The sequence below is a fragment of the Astatotilapia calliptera genome, chromosome 14 (assembly GCF_900246225.1).
Source record: "Astatotilapia calliptera chromosome 14, fAstCal1.2, whole genome shotgun sequence".
Taxonomy (NCBI): domain Eukaryota; kingdom Metazoa; phylum Chordata; class Actinopteri; order Cichliformes; family Cichlidae; genus Astatotilapia; species Astatotilapia calliptera.
The window spans coordinates 5,955,236-5,975,605 of NC_039315.1; the positions used below are offsets into that span (position 1 = coordinate 5,955,236).

The following is a 20,370-nucleotide window of genomic DNA, read 5'->3' on the forward strand; positions in this document are numbered from 1 at the left end:
TTATTTAGTCAAAACAGACCTTGTAGAAGAGCAGGATGAAATTGAGAGCGAAGGCAATGAACAGGGCCAAGAAACGTAAATTGTAGAAGTTGCGAGAAAGGTAGTTCTGGAAAGAAATAAAGAAATTAGCAATAATGCTGTGATAAATGCCGATAAATGCACATGCTGATAAGGTGTCCTCCATGAGTTACTAATCACAAAAGTATACTAGGGGTCATTTTAAAAATGTTCTATGTATGAAACTAATCTCTAGTACACTAGCTGAACATATCAGACTCATTTTCTAGTACTCATCATGGCAGTTAAAATACATTCAACACCGTGCTGAGAGAAAAAGCTGCTCACCATGAATTTAATCCTCTGAACCTCCAGCTCATTCCACAGTTTAAAGCCCTCCTTATCAGATTTCTTGTCCTTCTTCACTTTGGTCTTCACACTTATCTCTTCTTGTTCCTCAGGCTCTTCCTCCTTTACCTCGGGTTCAGGCTCTGCCTTCTCTGCTTTCTCTGCTTTCTCTGTTTTCTCACCATTCTCGGTGCTTGGAAAGACACAAAGAAATTTAAGCTTGGGAAAACAAAAATAGCTTTAGACTTTTGGCACTGTTTAAAATGTGATTAAAAACTCAATACCTACAAGGGTGTACGCTATGTATGTGAACAGCTAACAAAACCGTGCAGAGTTACAACTGTTTTTTAATCAATAACATCCGGAAATTGTTTATAATTGCACACATGATAGTGAATTCAGTGAATTGAAAATATATTATGTTTAATCTCAAGGACACATTTTAAGCAGATCCTGCTTATTTTTGACATCAGACTACAACAGGCAAACGTCTTACTCTGCTTTCTCGGTCTCCTGAGGAGCCTCTTCTTCGTGTTCAACCTTTTCTTCATCTCCTTGTCCTCCTACTGCAGCAGCCAGCTGTTTTAATTAGTTTACAATTAATTAACCAGTTACTAAAGAGTGTACATATTAATAAACAACTATGAGAGAGAACAACCCACCAGTTTCCTCTTCAACAGTGGAGTGCCCTCTGGAGTCGGAGGTTCTTCTGGTGTTGTCTCTCCCATGTCTCCAAGTCCCCCAGGAGTATTAAAGCCAGGCAACCGTCCACCTTCTCTGTCCTCACCATCCTCTTCTTCCTCCTCTCCACCCACAGCATCTATGAGGTCTGCCACTCCATCTGCATCTTGGACTTCCCTAGCACCCGGTTCAGGCGGTAGGTCCCCATGAACTTCATCTTGGGTGGGATCAGGCATACTGGCCAGGATCTCTGTGACTGTTATCTTCTTGGCACCCTCTACTAAGCCTCCACCAAACAGTGCCTTCCATATTAGTGTGAAGAAACCCTTGCATATACTATAGACAAAAATCAGGATGCCCATCAAAACAGTGTAGACGAATGTAACCAGGCCGATAATCATGTCCTTTACCGTCATTTTTCGAAGTTTGCGGTATCGACGCCGGAGGTTACGGAAGGTGAACATGTTAAAGAAGTTAACCACGCTCTTCAGAAACTCTGCAAAGGCAGAAGCCGACTCCGGAGCTTCACCCTCACCATTTCCTTCATCTCCTTCTCCAGACTCTCCTTCATCTCCTCCACCTTCCTCTTCTTCTTCATCATCTTCTTCTTCTGCACCATCTCCCTCTGGCTCAGAGATAGATGCAGCAATGTTCATCTCAAAAATGGTGTCCTCACAGAAGTTCACAAACATCTCCATTTTCTCACTCTCGCCACCCTCGTTGACCACATCAAAGATGAACTGCCGCTTGGACTCTCTGACTTGAGGCATCTCCCACTGATTGCGGTTCTCCTCACTGATTTCAAAGTAAATGCGTTCGATTTTCCTGCTGGCTCCCATGATCTCGATACGGCCAAGGAAAGGGCGGAAATAGTTGAGCACGCTCTCTGCTTGTTCCAGGAAGTTCTGAAGGCGAGTGTCATGGGGTACATGCTCTGACAGGTTTGTGAGCAGAACAGCAATATTGAAACCGATGTCTTTTGCTGGCTCCTGGAAACGATCAGCAAACTCCTCAAAGTTGATCATTTCATTCTCATCAGCCTCTGAGCACGAGAGGAGGAACTGGATTTCAGATGGAGAGTATTGCTTCTGACTGTCCATGGCCTTGGAGAAGTCCTTCTTTGAAATAAGACCACGTGGATCAGTCACATAATCACGGAACGCATCAGATGCCACTATATCCTTGAGCTTGAGGAACATGTCGAAGAACTTAAGGATCATCTCCACATTGCTGGAGGACTCCACCAACATGTCAACCATTTGCCTGGCAATGGTACCATTCACCACATTGCCTGATAGCAGTACAAGCAGAGATGAGATAAGGACAATAGAATGTATCTGACAGAAAGAAGCAGACATGATCTGATAGTGAGGAGTAGCTTACCTTCAAGCAGTGACAGAAGCATCACTACCATGTCCTTCTGCAGATCTAAAAGCTCCTTCAAGAGACCAATTTGACTGGAGTCCTTCAATGGAGCCAAAACGTATATACCAGAACGCAAAGACACAGCAGAGAGACAAGCTTTTTAAAGGGTATTGACTAAAAAAAAGCCATTTTTTGTATACATTACAGTTTAAACTGAATATAATTTGCTTTTTTTTTTTAAACGTAAGTGAAAGGCACTACCTCAGAGTGTGATCTACTCCAAAAATGATCCTGGGGGTGCATTTTTGAATAAAGAATATGCATTTTTATATAATAAATTGTACACTGAATGTGATAGGATGTGAGACAGAAACACAGGAAAGGGGAAGGAAGAAAATGGCTCTTCTAACAGCCTTAATTTGAAAAAGAGACTGCAGGATGGACGACAGCCATATTTGCAGATGCTAATCTTATCACTCCTGAAGGCCTGCACCAGCTGATATGACAAACTTCAAATGTTTATCATAGGTCATAGTGGCTGTCAGGCTGGTGGAGATCTAGAGGAAAAGGATGTCATGCAAGCCAGCAAAAACTGCTTGCGAAATCAGAGTTGTACCGTTTTAAACAGCTTATCATCTACAGCAAATGAAACAGCTAAATGAAGAGAGACAATACAACACGTTAAGGCTTTAAGGAGTAAAGTGAAATGAATCCCTCAAAGAAGAAATAATAAATTCAATCACAATACATCCGGAGACACTTAACTTACAAAAGTGTAATTACAGTTTGGTGTGTAATAATCATCGAGGTCTAAATCTAGCACAACTAAGTGAATAACTGTAACTTTGGCTTCTTTAACAGTTGAGACCTAAAATCTATATCATTACAATAAACGCAAAGACAAAATATGAAGTGCTGCAGAGAAAATACACAAAGAGGCACATGTAGATGGTGCAGGCTATTAAGCAACTTATTAAAGAAAGTATTAAGCATGAGGGCTTTAAAAAAGCATGAGGGGCTTTAAATGAGATGGATTCGGTGTGAAAACACAGATTCTTACGCCGTTTCGCTGTCCAGGATCGGGGTGCATCTAACAGAGTTACACATGAAAATAAAACTGTTTTACATTAAATGTTTACTTTGTTTTTGGATTGTCTCAGCATGAATACTATCTAATGTTTTGTCAGGCAACAGCCTCCATTTCAATAACCAAGACAGCATATATTGTTCTGGAAGTTTTTTTTGGCATAGAACTTCCGAACAAAACTTTTTTAAATGTATGTGTTTTGTTTTATCTAAACCTGCCTAAACAAAGTACTTGTACAGAATTAATTTTCAGGAGAGTCATATGACATAAAAAATGCCTTTTAATCAGTGGTGTCAGTAGCAATAAAACAGCCACACAAAATTAGGTTAGTAAACACTGCAGCTTCTTATAAACCAAAACAAATGAATGACAGTAGACATGTGTTATTGAAAGCAAACACCCAAAGCACAATCAAATAGCACTGGTAGTTTAACTTTATCATACAAAAATGTAAAGTAGGAAAATAGAAGTAATAGAAAGGAATAAGTGTATATTTTTTCAAGTTGTTTCTGCCAACTTTAATGAAGTTCATATTATTCGGGGAATTCTAATTCCACATTAGACTGAGTGAGAATAATTAGCTTTGCTAATGTAGTAGCCATCATTTCTGCAACTCTGAAAATGTTTTCATATTTCTCTGGGTGGAAATCTAAAATGTCAAACAAAGTTGTTGAATCGATGAACATAGCTAATAAACGTGTAGGTACAAGACAAATACTGTATGCATGAAGGAAGATGATCTTGCATTTCTAATTTAAATTTGGTTACAATCTAACTAAAACGTAAAGACAGTTAGACTTAATATATAGACAGATTACTTTACCAGGGACAAAATTTGCAAGGTTTAAATATCCTTTGATATTTATCAGACAGTTAAATATCAAAAGACTCATCAAAGTGGCAGAAACAATATGACTAAAAAGGGAGGAAACGGTTAAGATTTTTTCTAAAGTTAAACCTGAGAGTAATCAAACAAATACATACTTTTCTCTGTAGGAACCGAGAGAGTGACAGTTTATATAATTAGCATAACAAAACAGACAAATCGACAACTATTTTTATAAACAAGTACGTTTAGATTATTATAGAAAATAGTTGGGGTGGGGGGGGGGGGGGGGTGGATTCTAAATGGAAATTATTCCTGACACCGGGAAATAAAAACTAAAAAAGAAAAAGATTGAAAATTAATGACTTCAATGGCATGTTCCTTACCTGAGCAAGTTTCATCATCATGTGAGCAAAGACATGTAGAAAGCCCACAACAGCGTCCCACAATCTGCTGTGGGCCAGAGATTGTTGGTTCCCAGTACAGGGACCCTGAAAGTTAACACACACATCGGCAAATAAAGATAATATTCATGTGCGCTTACAAATTTGGAAGACATATTTTTTTTCTTTGTAACCAAACAAAATATTTCAAAAATTCTAAAAAGTCTGATTTTGGGAACAAAACTGTGTTTTGAAAAATGCATATCCTAAGCAGGAATACAAAACCTGTAGAATTTCTTCTAAAAAGTCAATTTACTCTGTAATGTACAAAGTTTAGATCTGAAGGGGTTCTCCACTTAACCACTGTCTGGAGGGCCGTGGCAGTAGACCCATATTTGGAATATCCCCTAGAAATCTTATCTTCCACTAAGATTTCTTATCATTCATGCAGCAAGATTTTTACCTGGATATACTCAGTCAGGCTGTTGAAGACCTGCTTGGCCACAGTCATTGCTTTGGAGAAATTCCTCTTGCCAGGCTCATCAATTATGTCTTTTCCTGAGTAGTACCAGTAAAAGTCACTAATGGACTCCTGCATGCAGGAACAGGAGGAAGAACATGATGTTAGCAAGGGTTCTGGATGACTTATTTAACTCTCAAAAAACTTAAAAATATCAGAAGCTAACTGTAATATCTAATTTTTATGATATACTGGATTCATATTAAGACTCTTTTTGAGCTCCCAGAAGTCATTAATAAGAAACCTTTCAAAAGCTTTATTGTATATAAGGTGCTTAATCCTCAGTCTTACCAAAATCAGGGTAAGTACTGTATATCTGACTGACCTGGAGTCGAAGAAGGTAGTCCACAGTGCAGATGATGACATTTATAGTAGTTGTGCTGCCTGTCTGAGTCCTTAAGTAGTTCTGAAAATCTGAGGATAAAAGGAAAAGAAAATTAACTGAATTGCCAAAATTAAAGAAGTCTACTTTTAAAAATTCAGACAGACGATAATGCACCAGGTGCATCAAGTGCTGACTTTCAGCTTTAATTCAAGAAGTTTTATAAAAATTTAGCATTAACTGTTTAGGAATTACAGTTCTATATACAGTGTCCCGTGGGGAGACCCAAACAGACGTGAAGAAGATCTGTCTAGAGCAAAATAAAGGCCGCCAGAATGATGTGGACCCAGCTGAAGAGAACAGCCCAAAATAGAGTCCGTTGGCGTGGTGTTGTTGTGGCCCTATGCTCCACCAGGAGTCTACAGACTCTGTGTGAATTATTAACGGACCCAAGATGCAGACTGCTTAGTTGTGAGCGAGCTTTATTAACAAAAGGGTGAAACAAACAGGGACGAGGTGGACGAAAACCAAAACTTAAGAGTAACCTAAACTGGGAAAAGCTAAGCAAAAACAAACCTGAAACCTTGAGACATGAACCAGAGATACAGGGAGAACAATGCGGGGAGAATGCACAGGAACTGTGACTCATGTTAAAAAAACTTTAGGAGTGTCCAAATCACTCTTAAAAAGAATGAATGAAAAAGTGCACAATGAAACAATTATATCAGTGGTTAATAAAAACTGCTTCACAACTTCTAACCAATCTTTGACACATATATATGGAGAGAGAGAGACAGGGGGAAACTCAACAAACTGGTCAGGAGGGCCAGCTCTGTCCTGGACTGTCCCCTGAAGTCCATTGAGCAGGTTGGGGAGGAGAGTCTAAGCTAACATCCATCATGGACAACACCTCCCACCCCCTGCGTGAGACTGTACGAGCACTGAGCAGCTCGTTCAGCAGTAGACTTTTACACCCACAGTGTAGGAAGGAGCGCTACCGCAGGTCATTCTTACCAGCAGCTGTCAGACTCTATAATGCAGCTTAACATCCTGTTGGTCATCTTACTCACCAGCTTGTTTGTTTACTGTACATTTTATATATAACTCTGTAGATTTGATACATATCCCTGTCCATTTTATAGATATCTCCGTTCAATGTTCACCTTGTGTCTTCCTTTTATATTTTATTTTTCCTTGCTGTAAGAGCTCTGTAACACCGAAATGTCTCCTCCATGGGATAATAAAGGTTTATTCTATTCCATTCTATTCTATATTCCCCACTCATATTCAGCCGAAAGCAATCCTGACCGTGCTTCACAATGCACACGGATAATGACTCCAAGTATGCTGAAAATTTCATTTATGAAATACAAAACTTAATGCTGAAAGTCTAAAAACAAGGTGGCATCACTCTGCCTCATGGAAGATCACTAAATACAGCCGTGGTGTTTGGTGAATAGACTTGTTTTATTTAGTACAGCCATGACTTACCATTATTGTGGCCCTCACAAAGAAGTTGAAGGAAGCGGAAGAGGTCACATGTAAATTCATCGTCTGCCATCACTTTCTCATCTAGGATGAATAACAAAAGGCATGCTAATTAATCTGTGCGAAAGCAGGTTTCTGCAGTCCCAGGACAGCGTACACATGAACTGCTTTTATTCTGTTAGATTATAGTGGTAAACACAAGATTATGTATATTAGGAGTAAAGGTTGATGCTATAGAGGAAGTACCCTATAAAATGCTAGGGTACCTTTAGCTCACGTTTCTTTAACATTTTAATGTTCTTTTGCAAAACTTGAATTGTATCCTTTTTGACTTGATCTATTTGACTTCACCTTACAGAAGTTGTAGATAAAGATTCAGACCAGTTTTCTTTCTATATAGTTTATATATGTATATATATATATTGTGGTTACATTTCACTGTGTGTTATACTTGTATAACTATGCATGTGACAAATAAAGAACCTTGAACATATATATATATATATATATATATATATATATATATATATATATATATATATATATATATATATATATATATATATATATACACACACATATATAAATATATATATACACATATAACAAATTATAAACAAAGAAAAGGGAAAAATGCACCAGGAGATCAAAATATCCAATCATTTTGTCTTCGTACAAGAAAATATAAAAACAAATAATTATTTAATTGGAAATTGTAAACAATAAATTGCCCATAGGCGTGAATGCAGGAGTGAACGTGAGTGCGATTGGTTGTCTCTGTCTTAGCCCTGTGACAGACTGGCGACCTGTCCAGGGTTCTACCCCGCCTCTCACCCTAAGACAGCTGGGACAAGCTCCAGCAACCCCTGCAACCCTGAAAAGGATAAGCGGAAGCGAATAGATGGATGGAAATTATTTTTTCAAATGACCAGTTATAGAAAGATTATAGAATTTAGTATTCAGGTCAGTTTACCTTCATTAAGCGCACTCATCAAATAGTTAAATATTGTAAACCAACTTTATATTGTTCATCTACACATTTAACACTGCTGGATTTAGATTTTATTAGCATTAAAAGTTAAACAGTAAGCACAAATGTTATTTATAGGAATAGGTCATGAGTGGACATTATTTAAAATGACATTATTTAATGTTTGTGAAATTGAGATTCATGTTTGAACTTGAAGAACGTGTGACTGTGATGGAATGTGAACAAATGTGTATTGCAAACCAGCTCAACATTTTTTAACACAAAAAATCTGCACAACTCAGATGAACAAGAAGTGTCAGCCACATCACACTGTAGTGGACAATGAAAGTACACATAAAAATCACAAAATAACAAAAATACAGCTGAAAAAACAGGACATGGATACTGATGGTAAACACATAAACACAGATATAACTTCCACGGCACACCATCATGCAGTACAGATCTACTGAACTCTGTAAACTCCTGTTAGCTATCAGCTTGGATGTTGGGGGAAAATCAGGGGGGAATGCAGGAAAATGCACTTTAATAACCACTTTTGTCAATATTTTTGAAGGAACTGGGAAGACTTTCATAATTTCTTTGCAATAGAATCTAACCTAAACATTGCACTTTGCTACATATACTGCAAAAATATCAATTTCACAGTTCTCTAATAGCATGCTATCAGGTAAAAACAGTTTATTTCCAAAAGATGCACAAGCATGCTTCGATTTAATCATGAATGAACAACAACAAATCATAACAAAGCCATGAGGGGGATGCCAGGTTTTTCTTAAAACAACAGTCATGGACACATGCCTCGGGAAAAATACGTTATCATTGTGACTCATGTTAAATATTCCCATAGGTATACCAAGCAAAGAGGTAGCAATAAAGTTAGAAGGCTACCAGAACAAAATACATTAAAGGTATATGATGCAGCAACAGCTGGAACTTTAAAAAGACTTCATTTCTTGTTTCTTACCAGATTGAACTATCACATCGTATCATATGCTGTGCACAAGCAGAGAAGAAATGATGTACAAAAATATGTACAAATAGACGCTATAACAGGGAGATACTCAAGGACTGAGATTCTACTGAGCTGCCTTTGGACTGCCTCGTTGAGCTTTTTTAACAACAAGCACAGTAAAACATTATGACCTGATGATTCATAAACAACGCTACGATACCGATGAAGTAAAGCAAATCAAAATGGAAATGATCAGAGGTTAACCTGGCCATTTACATAGTTTGTGAAGATCAGCCCGGAACGGGAGACGCAAACAAACTACATTTAAACTATGGAAATAAGAGCGACGCAGAGCATAAAAAGTTCCTACACTTTAGCTTCTAGCACAATTTGTGAATGAAATACAAAGAAATAGGAAGATAAGACGATCACATTTCATTCCCATTGATCTATACTGAGACAGAGCTTGATGGAGTTACAGTAGATCTGTCATAAAACACTCAAGGAGGAAAATTAAACTTCACAGCCACTTCAAAAAGAAAAATTAACTTGGATACAATGAATAAATATATCAACATATTGTAATCTACCACTGACCAAATGACTCTAAAGCTTAATTTTACTGGGCTCTTGAGTGTGAAATGAAATGCATATTAAGTTCACAGCAAGGAAAAGGCTAGTCAAAAGAAGAAGAGCCACAAGGGACAGAAAGGACAGAAAGGAGGGGGAGAAAGAAAGAAAAATATATGACAGCAAAGTTTCATTTACCACGTTCTAGCTTCTTATCTTTGAACCGCGAGAGCAGCAAATTGATGCGTAGGAAGGACATAGGCATGAGGAGTAAAGAGTTGAAACAGGCAAAGTGAACAAGATGTAGGGAAGAAAAAAACAAAGAGACGGAGTGAGTCCAGAATTCTCATGACTGTCAGCGAATGATAAACAGTTTCATACATTAACAGTCAAAATGCTGCGACTAACACACATGTGTCATGACTCCTTGACTCTGGACACATGAAAAGATATCTGTACCAGGCATACACATACAGGCACACACAAATGCACAGTATAAAGACTGACACTAAGAAAATATTATATTATATCACAAAACAAAGGAGGAGAACAAAGATGCAGATGTTTGTATGCATTGCATGTTGAGTTTGTGAGTGACCATTGAAAGCTGTCGACCATACTCACTGGTGCCTTCTTCTGAAACCATCCCAAGTCCCTCAGCCTTGTTCTGTCTCTCAAAAGCGTTCAAGTCCAAAACACTGTTAACAGCAAACATTTAATCAGCTTAAAAAGTACAAAAACTTGTATATCCCCTCCAACAGTAAGCAGAAGTATAACATCGACGTAACCATAAATATATTACAGACCTGCAGGTCTGCATCAGAGACTGAATGCTAAGGAAGAACCCCACATCCTTTTTATCCTTCAGATAGTCCAGCATCCTCTGCACACAGATGACAAGAGCATGATGACAACAACGCTCTAATGAAGATGTCAAGATGTAGATAGGCGGTAAAATAAATTTTGTTTTTTAAATCTTTTTAGCCTATAGACATAAATATATCATACTCATGAAGGCTCTTTACCTGCTGTACATCACTGTTGCCTCCATTGAGGATGGAGATTCCCAGTTTGAGTGTAGAAGAAACCATGGCTCCAGGTTCACCTGAAACAAGCAGATACCGCTCGTACAACAACTTGACCCAACCATGAATAGCGAAGCTGGATTCTCTTTGCCAAGATAACAACAGATAAAATGGTAGGAAAGGTTGCCTACAGTTTTTTTTATAGCAGGGGAGTCGAATAAGTCTGAGGGAGAATGAGCTGTGCTGCCTCTACAGCATAAAGTGGGTGCGATGGGTTGTCCATGACGGACAGCAGTTTATTCAGTGAGCTCCTAGCCCCCAAAATTTACACGTCCTACTCCCACTACTTTTTTATAAACAGGTTCATCTAACACAGCTAACGCTTGGTTCATAATTTTCACACAAGTGTTTGTGTGTGTGTGTGTGTGTGTGTGTGTAAGAGTGTGCTACTATGTGTCTGTGTGCAGATCTAATGTGCAGCAGCTACCTTTACAGGCGCTGATCATTTGCAGCACCATCTCTGCAGCACCACGGTTGTGCAGACGGGACTGCTGGTACAAGAGCCTCTGTTTCTCCATCTCCTTTTCCTGTGCAGCAGAGTAGCAAGGAAACAGCTGTAACCCTGTCAACAGAGACTGCACTGCCCCCCGCACTTACACACACACACACACACACACACACACACACATGTACAGGCACACATACACTAAAAACACACACATCCTGATAATCTTATTCTAAATATAATTTGCTATTGTATTTGCTATACCATTGGTCCTGATGTCATCCAGAGTTGCTGGTTAATAATTCGTGTTATATGTACGTAACACAACTTTTTACACTTACATTTATTTTATCACCTATGAAACAGCTTCTCTTAATCTTTCTTTGTGTTAAGCTCAGTTAAGTGAGCAGATTCTCACTGTTTCCATCAGATAGTGGCCAGTTTGTTTCAGCTAAACTATTCTTTTCAAGTGTTGAATGAACTTGTAAAAAAAAAACAAGCTGTTTTAGTGTTAATACTCGGGACTCTTGAAGACATACAATTCTCTTCCAATGTATTAGTGTTGGAGACAGTTATTCCAGTTTATGATATCTAACACAGGTGCAAACATTCAATTGCAGCAATCATTTCATCCCAGATTGTAACACACACTTCACATATTCTTCTTAGGAAGCAACATCAGTTGCTGGAGTAAAACAACATGCAACCCCTGCTTCCAACAGAACAGCTTAGGGTTGTTCTACTTCACAGCCTAAACTTATATTTTATGCTACCTGGAGTAGCCTGTCTGTATGTGACGCTTGTCTGCTTTTTAGATAAACTATAAGACCCTAAACTGAAACTGAGGAAAAGTTGCTTGCTTGACTAAATATTTTTGACATTTAGAGTTTTGACTTGTCACGATATGAAAATAAAAAAAGACTGTTTTATTCAACAACTTTGAAATATTTACTCTGAAAAAGGCTGATTGGTTATGAGCACCATTTAGTTATACAGCAGCAGTCTTTGTCAAACTGTCAAATCACTCATCACCCTTCAGATTTATTTGAATTAGATTAATAAAGGTATGTGATATTTTAAAACTACTGAACACTAGACAAACAAATGAGTCTGCACATCTGCAGACACTGCATACTGTTTAATATAACATATTAAGATTAAAGTGAATAAAAAAACACACAAACTTTAATGCTGCGTGACGCAGTATTCTAACTCACGCTATTTGGACTATGCTGCACTATACTTGTCTTTTTTATATTATTCTGTGGTACAGTACAAATACTATAATAATAGCAGGTAATGAACAACCATCCTGTTGACAAAAGAGGTTACATTTGATCCACCCACTGCACATCATGCACAGACCCCCACCCAAAGCACCCAAACCTCTACCTAACCCTCCCTCCGCCCCCCTCCCTCGTGAGCCTGAAGTGTTTTAAAAACATGAATGCACTTTTCTCTGGTTACAGAGATTCCGCTCAGCATAAGAGTATGAATAGAAAGAATGGAAAGAAACTGTGTGTATGAATGAATGTCTCTGTGAATGTAGCTGTTGTATGCTCGCATGAGTGTGTTTGGGCTTGGGGCGGTATATGTACGGCTGACTGTGCAGGCTTTTACTGTATTCTTGGTGAGCACAGAGAGGGAAACTTGTTAGCGCTGTCCAATTCAAAGGAAAGACAAACAAAAATCAATTAGTTGTCAGATGTTAGAACTCTAGTTTTCAGGTGAGTCTATATGGGTGAACACAGTCAAATTAGCAGGTGATTACATGAGTTGTGAGTCAGAAAAGGGTGGTGCATGTCTAGAAGACACTGACCACAAACTCTGAGACTTGCACAGGGGACCTGTTAGGGATCCTGTGCTATGGCTTAATTAATCGCCATTATCTGTTTCTTACTAAATTAAGTCTAAAAGGGGCAACATCACAATTTACGTATCAGGTTCCAAAAGGAACAGAAATTCTGAAATCACCACAGCTGCAACATTACAGTGTCGAAACACCTTGGGCTTGGAAACTGTGATTCTGAAATTTCAATAGCTAGTACAGACTCACTTGTCTGTCTTCACCTGGGTTTTATTTTGAATTCTTTAGCTGCCGTCATCTCTACACTCGAGTCATGCAATTTAGAAAAAACAAAACAAAACAAAAAAAACATTCTTTCAGAATATTGATCCCGACTGGTGTGCAGAGTCCAGGAAAGGCATGCACAGGTCAGTCCACCACAACAGGAAATAGACACGTGGTGTGAGTTAACGAAAGGAAGACAGAAAGGGAAAAAAAAGAGAAATGTAGCAAGAGTGGGGTGGGGGGGATGTGCCGAGTGTGATGTCATGGTGTAGTCACTCAGTGCGTAGGGAGCTGCTTCTCCGCTGACTCCCCTGCCTCCCTTCCCCTGGTCCCCCCATACCATCTCTGTCTGTCGCACCTCAAAGGATGGCTCCTCCCCCTCCTGTTCTCCCCCTTCGTCCTCCTCACCAATGTGGCAGCTCTGAAAGCAGCAGACAGAATGTCGGTGAATTATTCTCTTCTGAAGTTCAGCTTCAAGATCTATTCCCATTGGTGTTTTACAGGTCTTACCTTTGCCATAATATCAGCATATGACATATAGAGATGGTCAACATCAAGTTTACTGTAAAGAAATACCACAGAGCAGGAATCAGTAAGTGTCACTGAGGAACAGGTCAGAGAACTGAGGCAGAGGAAGAAAGACGCTCTCACAGCTTTTCTGTAAGAGCTGTGCGGCTGAAATGAAGAATCAGCTGATGAAGGGGGTCAGGCTTCGTCTCAGTCTCCTCTTCCTCTTCCTCCTCTTCTTCCATGGTTTTCTAATCGTTAATAGATAGGATAAAACATGACAGACCCTTTGTATAAAGAATAGACAATATGCCAGTGATGAAACATTAATGAAAGTGTAACTTACTGATAAGTCATCAATCATCTTGTCTTCAAATGAGTAACCCTCGGTTTCTAACCAGTTGCGTTTGTATGCATCCAAGAACATGTTGGTTACCCTGTGCCTGCAAACAATGAAAGATCACTGACAATTAGGGATAATTAAGATAATTAGGTATAATGCCTCATAAAGCCTTTTGATTTTATTGTCGATCATGTTTTGAATAAGTAAGTTGCTAATCATTACGTGGTGATGTTGTACAGAGGCGTCATCCTGAAACAGGCCACCACAGCTCTGCGACGCTGTTTAGACAGCAGCTTGTGCCAAACCATTTTCTTTGACTTGAAGGGATGTTCAGTCTAATGTACAAAAAATAAATAATTATCTTGGAAAATGTCTCAATTTTCTTAAGCTCTGCATTGCCTGCTGGGTTATAGTCATAGGATCAGAGAGATAAGGACTTTTTAAACGGAGAGCCAGTTCCAGACCTTCTTTTATTGAGGATGCCTGGTTGTACTCACCACTTCAATGTGGTAAAGGACAGCAGACACCTCTTGTACTCTCTTCACCACCTTCTCCGGATCATCGGCATCTTCTGCTTTCCCAGACATCTCTTTATAAAGAGACATCTGCCAGCGCATTGCTGGGTCCTCTACCTAAAATATAACACGTCAATGTGTATAATGAACAGAATGAATAGATTTATACAGGAATGCGTTTATTATCTTCTTTCAGTTAGTAAAGAAATAAAAAGTCTGCCTACCTTGCCTTGCAGATGCAGGTTGTTGTGCAAGAATTCCCTCACCTCTTCATCTGTGTCTTTCTACGAGTTAAAGAAACCAAGATTTGGAGGACATTTATAATCCTATAGTTTAGTAATTAACAGCACGCAGCCTCTAAACAAATTTGGGAATGAAAAAAGTAACAGAGTTATATGACTGTGGAAAAATTATTATTATATATATAGAGAGAGATAAAATCATTTCTACCCATTTTGTGTCAAAATGTATGCTAACAAAGAAGCAACGCTTTTGCACTATAGAAATTTAAAGCGCTATTAATCTATGAAGCAAGTTTTGCCCAAAGAAATCACATTAATAAGCACAAGTACCAGTGAGTATCTGATCTTGGCAAGGTTGATGAGTTCCTGGTCTGCAGGAGAGCACATATTGAGGCCGATGGGAAGCATCTTCTTTAGCGCTGCTACAATTAGGGAGGTCTGCACAGAGTAGCGGTCCCCCCGTCGCTTCTTCTTGGTACGCTCCTGCTCTGAGCTGCCAGACTACAGAGAGATTAAACTGATTGAACACTTTCTATTCCATGAAGCAACTATATGGCACCAATAAAAAATCCCTTTTCAGAAAATGGTTTGTGGCATTTAAGGCTTTGGAGAATATTTAACAACTAAACAACATATTTTCTTCAACTTTTCGTGTCATGTCATGTGCTTCATTGCTGCACCAGCAACAGGTGTTACACACAATGCAGCTTCACTGTTAGTACTGCAGTGGCCAGACAGGGCACATCCTGTCCATTGGACATCACAGAGAACAGCACATGGGGTCAGCTCCATCGCCGTGGAGCTCTTCTCACACGCTCCTATCCAGAGCCTGACAATGCTCATTACTGTCTGTTGTCTGGCCTCACAGCACCCTCTCTGCCCTTATTGTGCATGCTTGGTGTTGGTGTGTGTGGGTGGAAAACACTCTATGGGCTTTGAGAGTCATTGTGATGATCAGGAAACAGAAGCTCACTACAGTAATGCCCATCTGATAGCCCAGGAGAAGAGGTTCTACTTGCACCAACCACGTAAAACATCAAACAGTGATTAGGTTTATTTAACAATTTAATGGTGTCAATGAACATGACATGAAGTAACGAGTCCAGTTAGTAAATATGATGACAGTATTCTGGTGATGTAGTGAGAGCTAGCTTAATTTCCTGCAAAAGATCCAGCGACTGACATTTGCTACTGGTGGACCGAGCAACAGCAGGGTATGGACTTTTGGTTTAAACAGCTACTGAAAAGAGAAGAGTCCCCCAGTGCAGGAATCTCTGACACAAAAGCTGAAAAAAAAAAAACCCCCAAGCATCAGTGACACAAGTAACATCACAGCAGCACGGGCTCCATAACTGTATCCAACAAGGATCATCGAAAGGCAAACTATTTACTGGTCAAAGAAAAACAGGGTGATGGTACTCGGCTGCAGGAGTGCACACACCAAATTATATACGCTACTGCTCTGCCGAGCACCATGAAACCTTTCACACTACTGTGATCTACAGCAAAGAGCTTTCATCAAGCTGCTCCGGACCCCTACTCACACATATACAGACACACATAAAAGCATATGTTTGCGACACATTCACACTCACATTCTTTACTCCTAAAAAACATCACTAATATATTTGTGTATAATATAATCTCACACTTCATTCATTCACTCATAGATGTGTAGTGAAGTCTCTCCTAAGAGGAAAAACCCTGTATGTGTGTGTTTGTGTGTTTGTATACGTGTGAATATTGGGATCTGTCTATTAGCAGTTGATGAAATGCCTCCGCAAACTCAGGGTGCCATGCGATCAGCACAGCTCTCGTGCACAAACACGGTCTAACCTCTCCATCTCCGGCCTAGTGGCCCAGCGTCCAACCCCGACACAGGATATATATGGAGAAAAAACAGTTAGCAACAATCTTACTACTACACTATATACTGCCGCTTACACAGACCTGGGAAAAAAAGGATATTAATATTTATGTAACAGCCCATCAGTCTTCTTGTAGAAACTTATTTGTGAAATGACTGAAATGAACACTTACAGAATAATCATAAAGCTACAGCAGCTTAAAGAAAAACAATGAAATAACAGCTGAGAAAACACCAAGAAGGGCTTCCTGTTACTTTTCTCTGCTTGTAATGGGTGGTGTTAGTGAAACATTAATTATTAGAGTTTAGTTTCTTAATGTGTTATGACTCAAGATATGGAAGTAGGTGAATCAAACCTCTAGAGAACAGGCAATGTTTTACTTTTACATTTCCTTTGCTCTCAGATAGTACCTTGCTCATCTTGCTCTTACTGTCAGCAGTCAGGAAGGACATGTTGTTGATCTCATTCATCACCACGAAGTTCTGCTCCTCCCTCTTGAAGTTCTGCAATATATAACACAATAAAGATGCTAAACGAGAGACGGAATAAATGCATACATATATGATGTCAGAAAACAGAAGACTTACGTGGGATTTGGACCAGAAAATGAAGACCTCTCCCACCATCCTGAAAAGCTCCTCTGCATCTGGGTCTGGACAAGTCAGCCACCTTGCCCTACAGACACAGGCAGCAATAGATAGTTCTTAAACGTGAATCATGACCAGCAAAAAAAAGGGTGAAATGAAAGTGGAGCTTTCTTTTAAAACCTTGAATTATTGTTATTTATTTAATTATTGTTCCTGTGGAGTTTCCTGTTCTACTGTTCAGATTTTGAATTTATTATTTCTTGTAGGTTTAGTTCCCTGGTTCCATCCCTCTGCCTCAATAACAACATTGTGCCTCATTGCAAGACAAAAAAGCGTCATATTATGCTCCCCTAAATTTCTAATTTCAATAAAAAAAAGAAAACTGAAGCAGAAATGTGTTTCATATAAAGGTGCTGCTAATCTCAGCTACCTGTTGTTGTCCACGTAGCGAATGAGCAAAGGGTAGAGAGCGTACAAGTCCCGACAGAGTACAGCAAACTCATCTCGAATGGTCCCGTTTTCGCTGTCCACCTCTGTTTTGCCCTCCATGCGCAGATGATCCTCCTCTGCCACCACCTTTGCTGCACGCTTCTTCAGCTTTTCCATGGTTGGGATAAAGTGGGATTTAAGCATCTCTGGTTTAGCCCTGCTGACAATGGGCTGAGCGAACACTGGACAAGGCACAAAACATTTGCCAGTCATCTCCAAATAATAGTTGTGTAACATGTGAAAATGTAGCTGTTTACACATTATGATATGCTGCAATACTATAGCTGTGTGTCACGTGACATTATTTTGGCTTATTGTAAATCCTCTGGTCACTAACCTGCTAATCTTTTCATCCAAGAGGCTTCATCTATACCCAGGTTGTTAACCACAATCTTCATGATGCTACCCAGCAGCTGGTTGAGTTGCTCGGAGGTGACAGCGGTGCAGAGCTGGCCGTCCTGCTCGGGGAAGTTCTCTGGGCCTCTCTCCCACCAGCGCGGGAGATAGTTGCACAGCATGGGCAAGGTGATCTCAATCACATGGGGCATTTCTGTGTAGCGAGCTCCAGACTCAGCCAGGTCATGGATCTCTTTCATCAGAATCTCCAGTTCTGGGATGTCAGGACACAGCTCTTCTACTTGATTGGGAAGACCAAGAACTAAGCGGGGAGAGAAAAGACGAGTGAAATCACGGACATGAAAAATAACTCAGCATGAACACTATCTAATAGTTTGAAGCATGTAAAATGAATCATAAAGGTAAAAGAACTCACTTGCTCTCTCTCTAGGAGTCTTGGTCGTGTAAACAGAAAATGAGTTGAATTCATTTAGCACTGGTTCAAGAAAGGCTACCGGCATAGCAGCTGCCAAGTGGGCCAAACACTCGCCAAGAGCTGGTCGCTGTCTGCAAAGGAAGGAAAAACATGCATACTCATAAGATGTCTGTATGAAATAACACATGCAAAATCAACCTTTGAAAGAATACATGCGCATAAAGAAAAATAAATGTTTCTTGTTATGATATCTGATATATAATGAAAAAAGTAAAACTAGTTCCAGGCTTTTTTTTAGACCATGTCTCTACTCACTTCTCCACATGTGGAGTCTTCACAGTGCCCAAAGAGTAGATGCTGCACATTAGACGATAGCAGGATATCTGCAAGTCGTCCACTGAGAATGTCGAGAAGAGACTTCATTAGCTCTGAGTTGGTCCAGAGTAACAAGTCATTAATGGTTCATTTAAAGGACAAAAGCATTCTACTTACTCATGACATCATCACCAAACTGGTGTTGGGCAATGTGGTCAAACAGTGAAGTGAGGACTGGCAGCAGGGCAGTGGTGGTGTAGTTGATATTCTGTGCTACACCCTTAACCTGTAAACAACACACAAATACAGATTTCAGTTCACAAGAAAAACATGAACACATTTGTTTAGTGAGCAAAAAGAAGAGAAAACCCTCTCTGACCTGGTTTCGACTGGACACCTTGCCCAGTTTCAGATTTTCAACCATCTTCTCAATGTCATCCGCAGCGCTCTCAAAGAACTGACGCAGGCCGGCTTTCACAATCTCAGGGCCTGATTTCATAACAGTCCTTAAAGAATACACAGAGAAAACGTTTTTCTAAAAATCTCAGACAGTTTGTTTCCATTTTCTCTTTGCTTGAGGAGCAATAGGGATGTTTTATGGGTATATTGTGATCTACCTGGCATCCAGTGATCGTGAGAGAATGTGCAGGCAGTTTACCACTGCAGGGGCATCCGTTCCTGAAAACATAACAAAAAAGGTGCATTGTCAGTGCTATCCTTCAGCTCTACAAGAGCCCAAATTACTGCAAATGCCACAATTAGCTCTAAACCTGGTATACAGTTTGTTGGGAAATATTGAGCAAACTCACAATTACACTACAACGGTAAAGTCTGAATCTTCTGAATCACAAATGTTAAATACATAGCTGAAACAACAATAATTATTATTTAAGAAAAGAGCATAAAAAGTTGTTAAAAACAGTTTCTTAAGTGCAATGCCACCATCACAGAGTTTTATTTAGGCACGTTTAAAGTGGAAGATCAAATTGTGCTGGTGAGACAAGCTCACCTGTCCACTGGCCATGTAACAATGACAGTCTACTTAAGACATATGGTGGTGAAGGGGAGTAAAATGACAACAAAGCATTCATTGTCTCATATAAGCCAGGATGATAAGACACGACAAAGCTGCAGTACAGTACCAGTGGATATCTGACGCCGTCACAGACATTCATGCTAACTTTGTGGATACCTTTTAAATCAAAGACAAACTACAGCAAACATTAAAGCCAAGCAAAAGCTGAGCTAAAGACAGAGAAGAGAAGAACTGGTAAGTTAGGAGGAGGTGACGATGATTTATTAGTTTGATTAGTATGTAAAGTAAAGGTAGGGAGGAGGAAGAAGCAAAAAAATAAAACGCTGTAATAAAGAGAAATTACACAGGAAAACAAATACAGAGATGGTGACAGGGCATGACATCATGCAATTTCCTTACCAAAAAGAGATACTCTGTGCCTCACCAAAGCAGCCAACTTACAGAAGATACTGAGGTAGGAGGAGAAAAGAGGAAGGGAGAGAGGAAGGGAGTATAGTAAGGGGAAACAAGGCAGGAAAAATGTTTGAAGTACACATAAAGCAAAAGGAAAGTAAAGGAGATC

At 39.5% G+C, this 20,370-nt stretch overlaps 1 protein-coding gene across 8 annotated transcripts in view; it reads right to left on the minus strand.

The window, feature by feature from the left end:
- Positions 1–20,370, minus strand: part of ryr1b (ryanodine receptor 1b (skeletal)) — a 64,053-nt gene that overhangs the window by 4,857 nt on the left and 38,826 nt on the right. Inside the window, exons 62-96 of one of the 8 annotated variants that reach the window (XM_026192240.1) lie at positions 20,208–20,257; positions 19,390–19,450; positions 19,152–19,278; positions 18,950–19,058; positions 18,773–18,854; positions 18,458–18,588; positions 18,023–18,343; positions 17,627–17,867; positions 17,197–17,284; positions 17,020–17,112; positions 16,578–16,592; positions 15,072–15,242; positions 14,724–14,783; positions 14,482–14,616; positions 14,207–14,319; positions 13,988–14,084; positions 13,786–13,892; positions 13,645–13,696; positions 13,475–13,555; positions 11,046–11,145; positions 10,559–10,638; positions 10,340–10,416; positions 10,158–10,231; positions 9,732–9,749; positions 7,021–7,101; positions 5,533–5,621; positions 5,151–5,279; positions 4,691–4,795; positions 3,452–3,481; positions 2,653–2,682; positions 2,410–2,491; positions 1,008–2,317; positions 842–924; positions 346–538; positions 20–106 (exon numbers count right to left, since the gene is read on the minus strand). In XM_026192240.1, coding sequence (XP_026048025.1) covers positions 20–106; positions 346–538; positions 842–924; positions 1,008–2,317; positions 2,410–2,491; positions 2,653–2,682; positions 3,452–3,481; positions 4,691–4,795; positions 5,151–5,279; positions 5,533–5,621; positions 7,021–7,101; positions 9,732–9,749; positions 10,158–10,231; positions 10,340–10,416; positions 10,559–10,638; positions 11,046–11,145; positions 13,475–13,555; positions 13,645–13,696; positions 13,786–13,892; positions 13,988–14,084; positions 14,207–14,319; positions 14,482–14,616; positions 14,724–14,783; positions 15,072–15,242; positions 16,578–16,592; positions 17,020–17,112; positions 17,197–17,284; positions 17,627–17,867; positions 18,023–18,343; positions 18,458–18,588; positions 18,773–18,854; positions 18,950–19,058; positions 19,152–19,278; positions 19,390–19,450; positions 20,208–20,257 — 4,702 coding nt within the window. The remainder of the gene's footprint in view (positions 1–19; positions 107–345; positions 539–841; positions 925–1,007; positions 2,318–2,409; positions 2,492–2,652; positions 2,683–3,451; positions 3,482–4,690; positions 4,796–5,150; positions 5,280–5,532; positions 5,622–7,020; positions 7,102–9,731; positions 9,750–10,157; positions 10,232–10,339; positions 10,417–10,558; positions 10,639–11,045; positions 11,146–13,474; positions 13,556–13,644; positions 13,697–13,785; positions 13,893–13,987; positions 14,085–14,206; positions 14,320–14,481; positions 14,617–14,723; positions 14,784–15,071; positions 15,243–16,577; positions 16,593–17,019; positions 17,113–17,196; positions 17,285–17,626; positions 17,868–18,022; positions 18,344–18,457; positions 18,589–18,772; positions 18,855–18,949; positions 19,059–19,151; positions 19,279–19,389; positions 19,451–20,207; positions 20,258–20,370) is intronic. The other 7 variants (XM_026192242.1, XM_026192241.1, XM_026192243.1 and 4 more) reach the window with 7 other exon arrangements.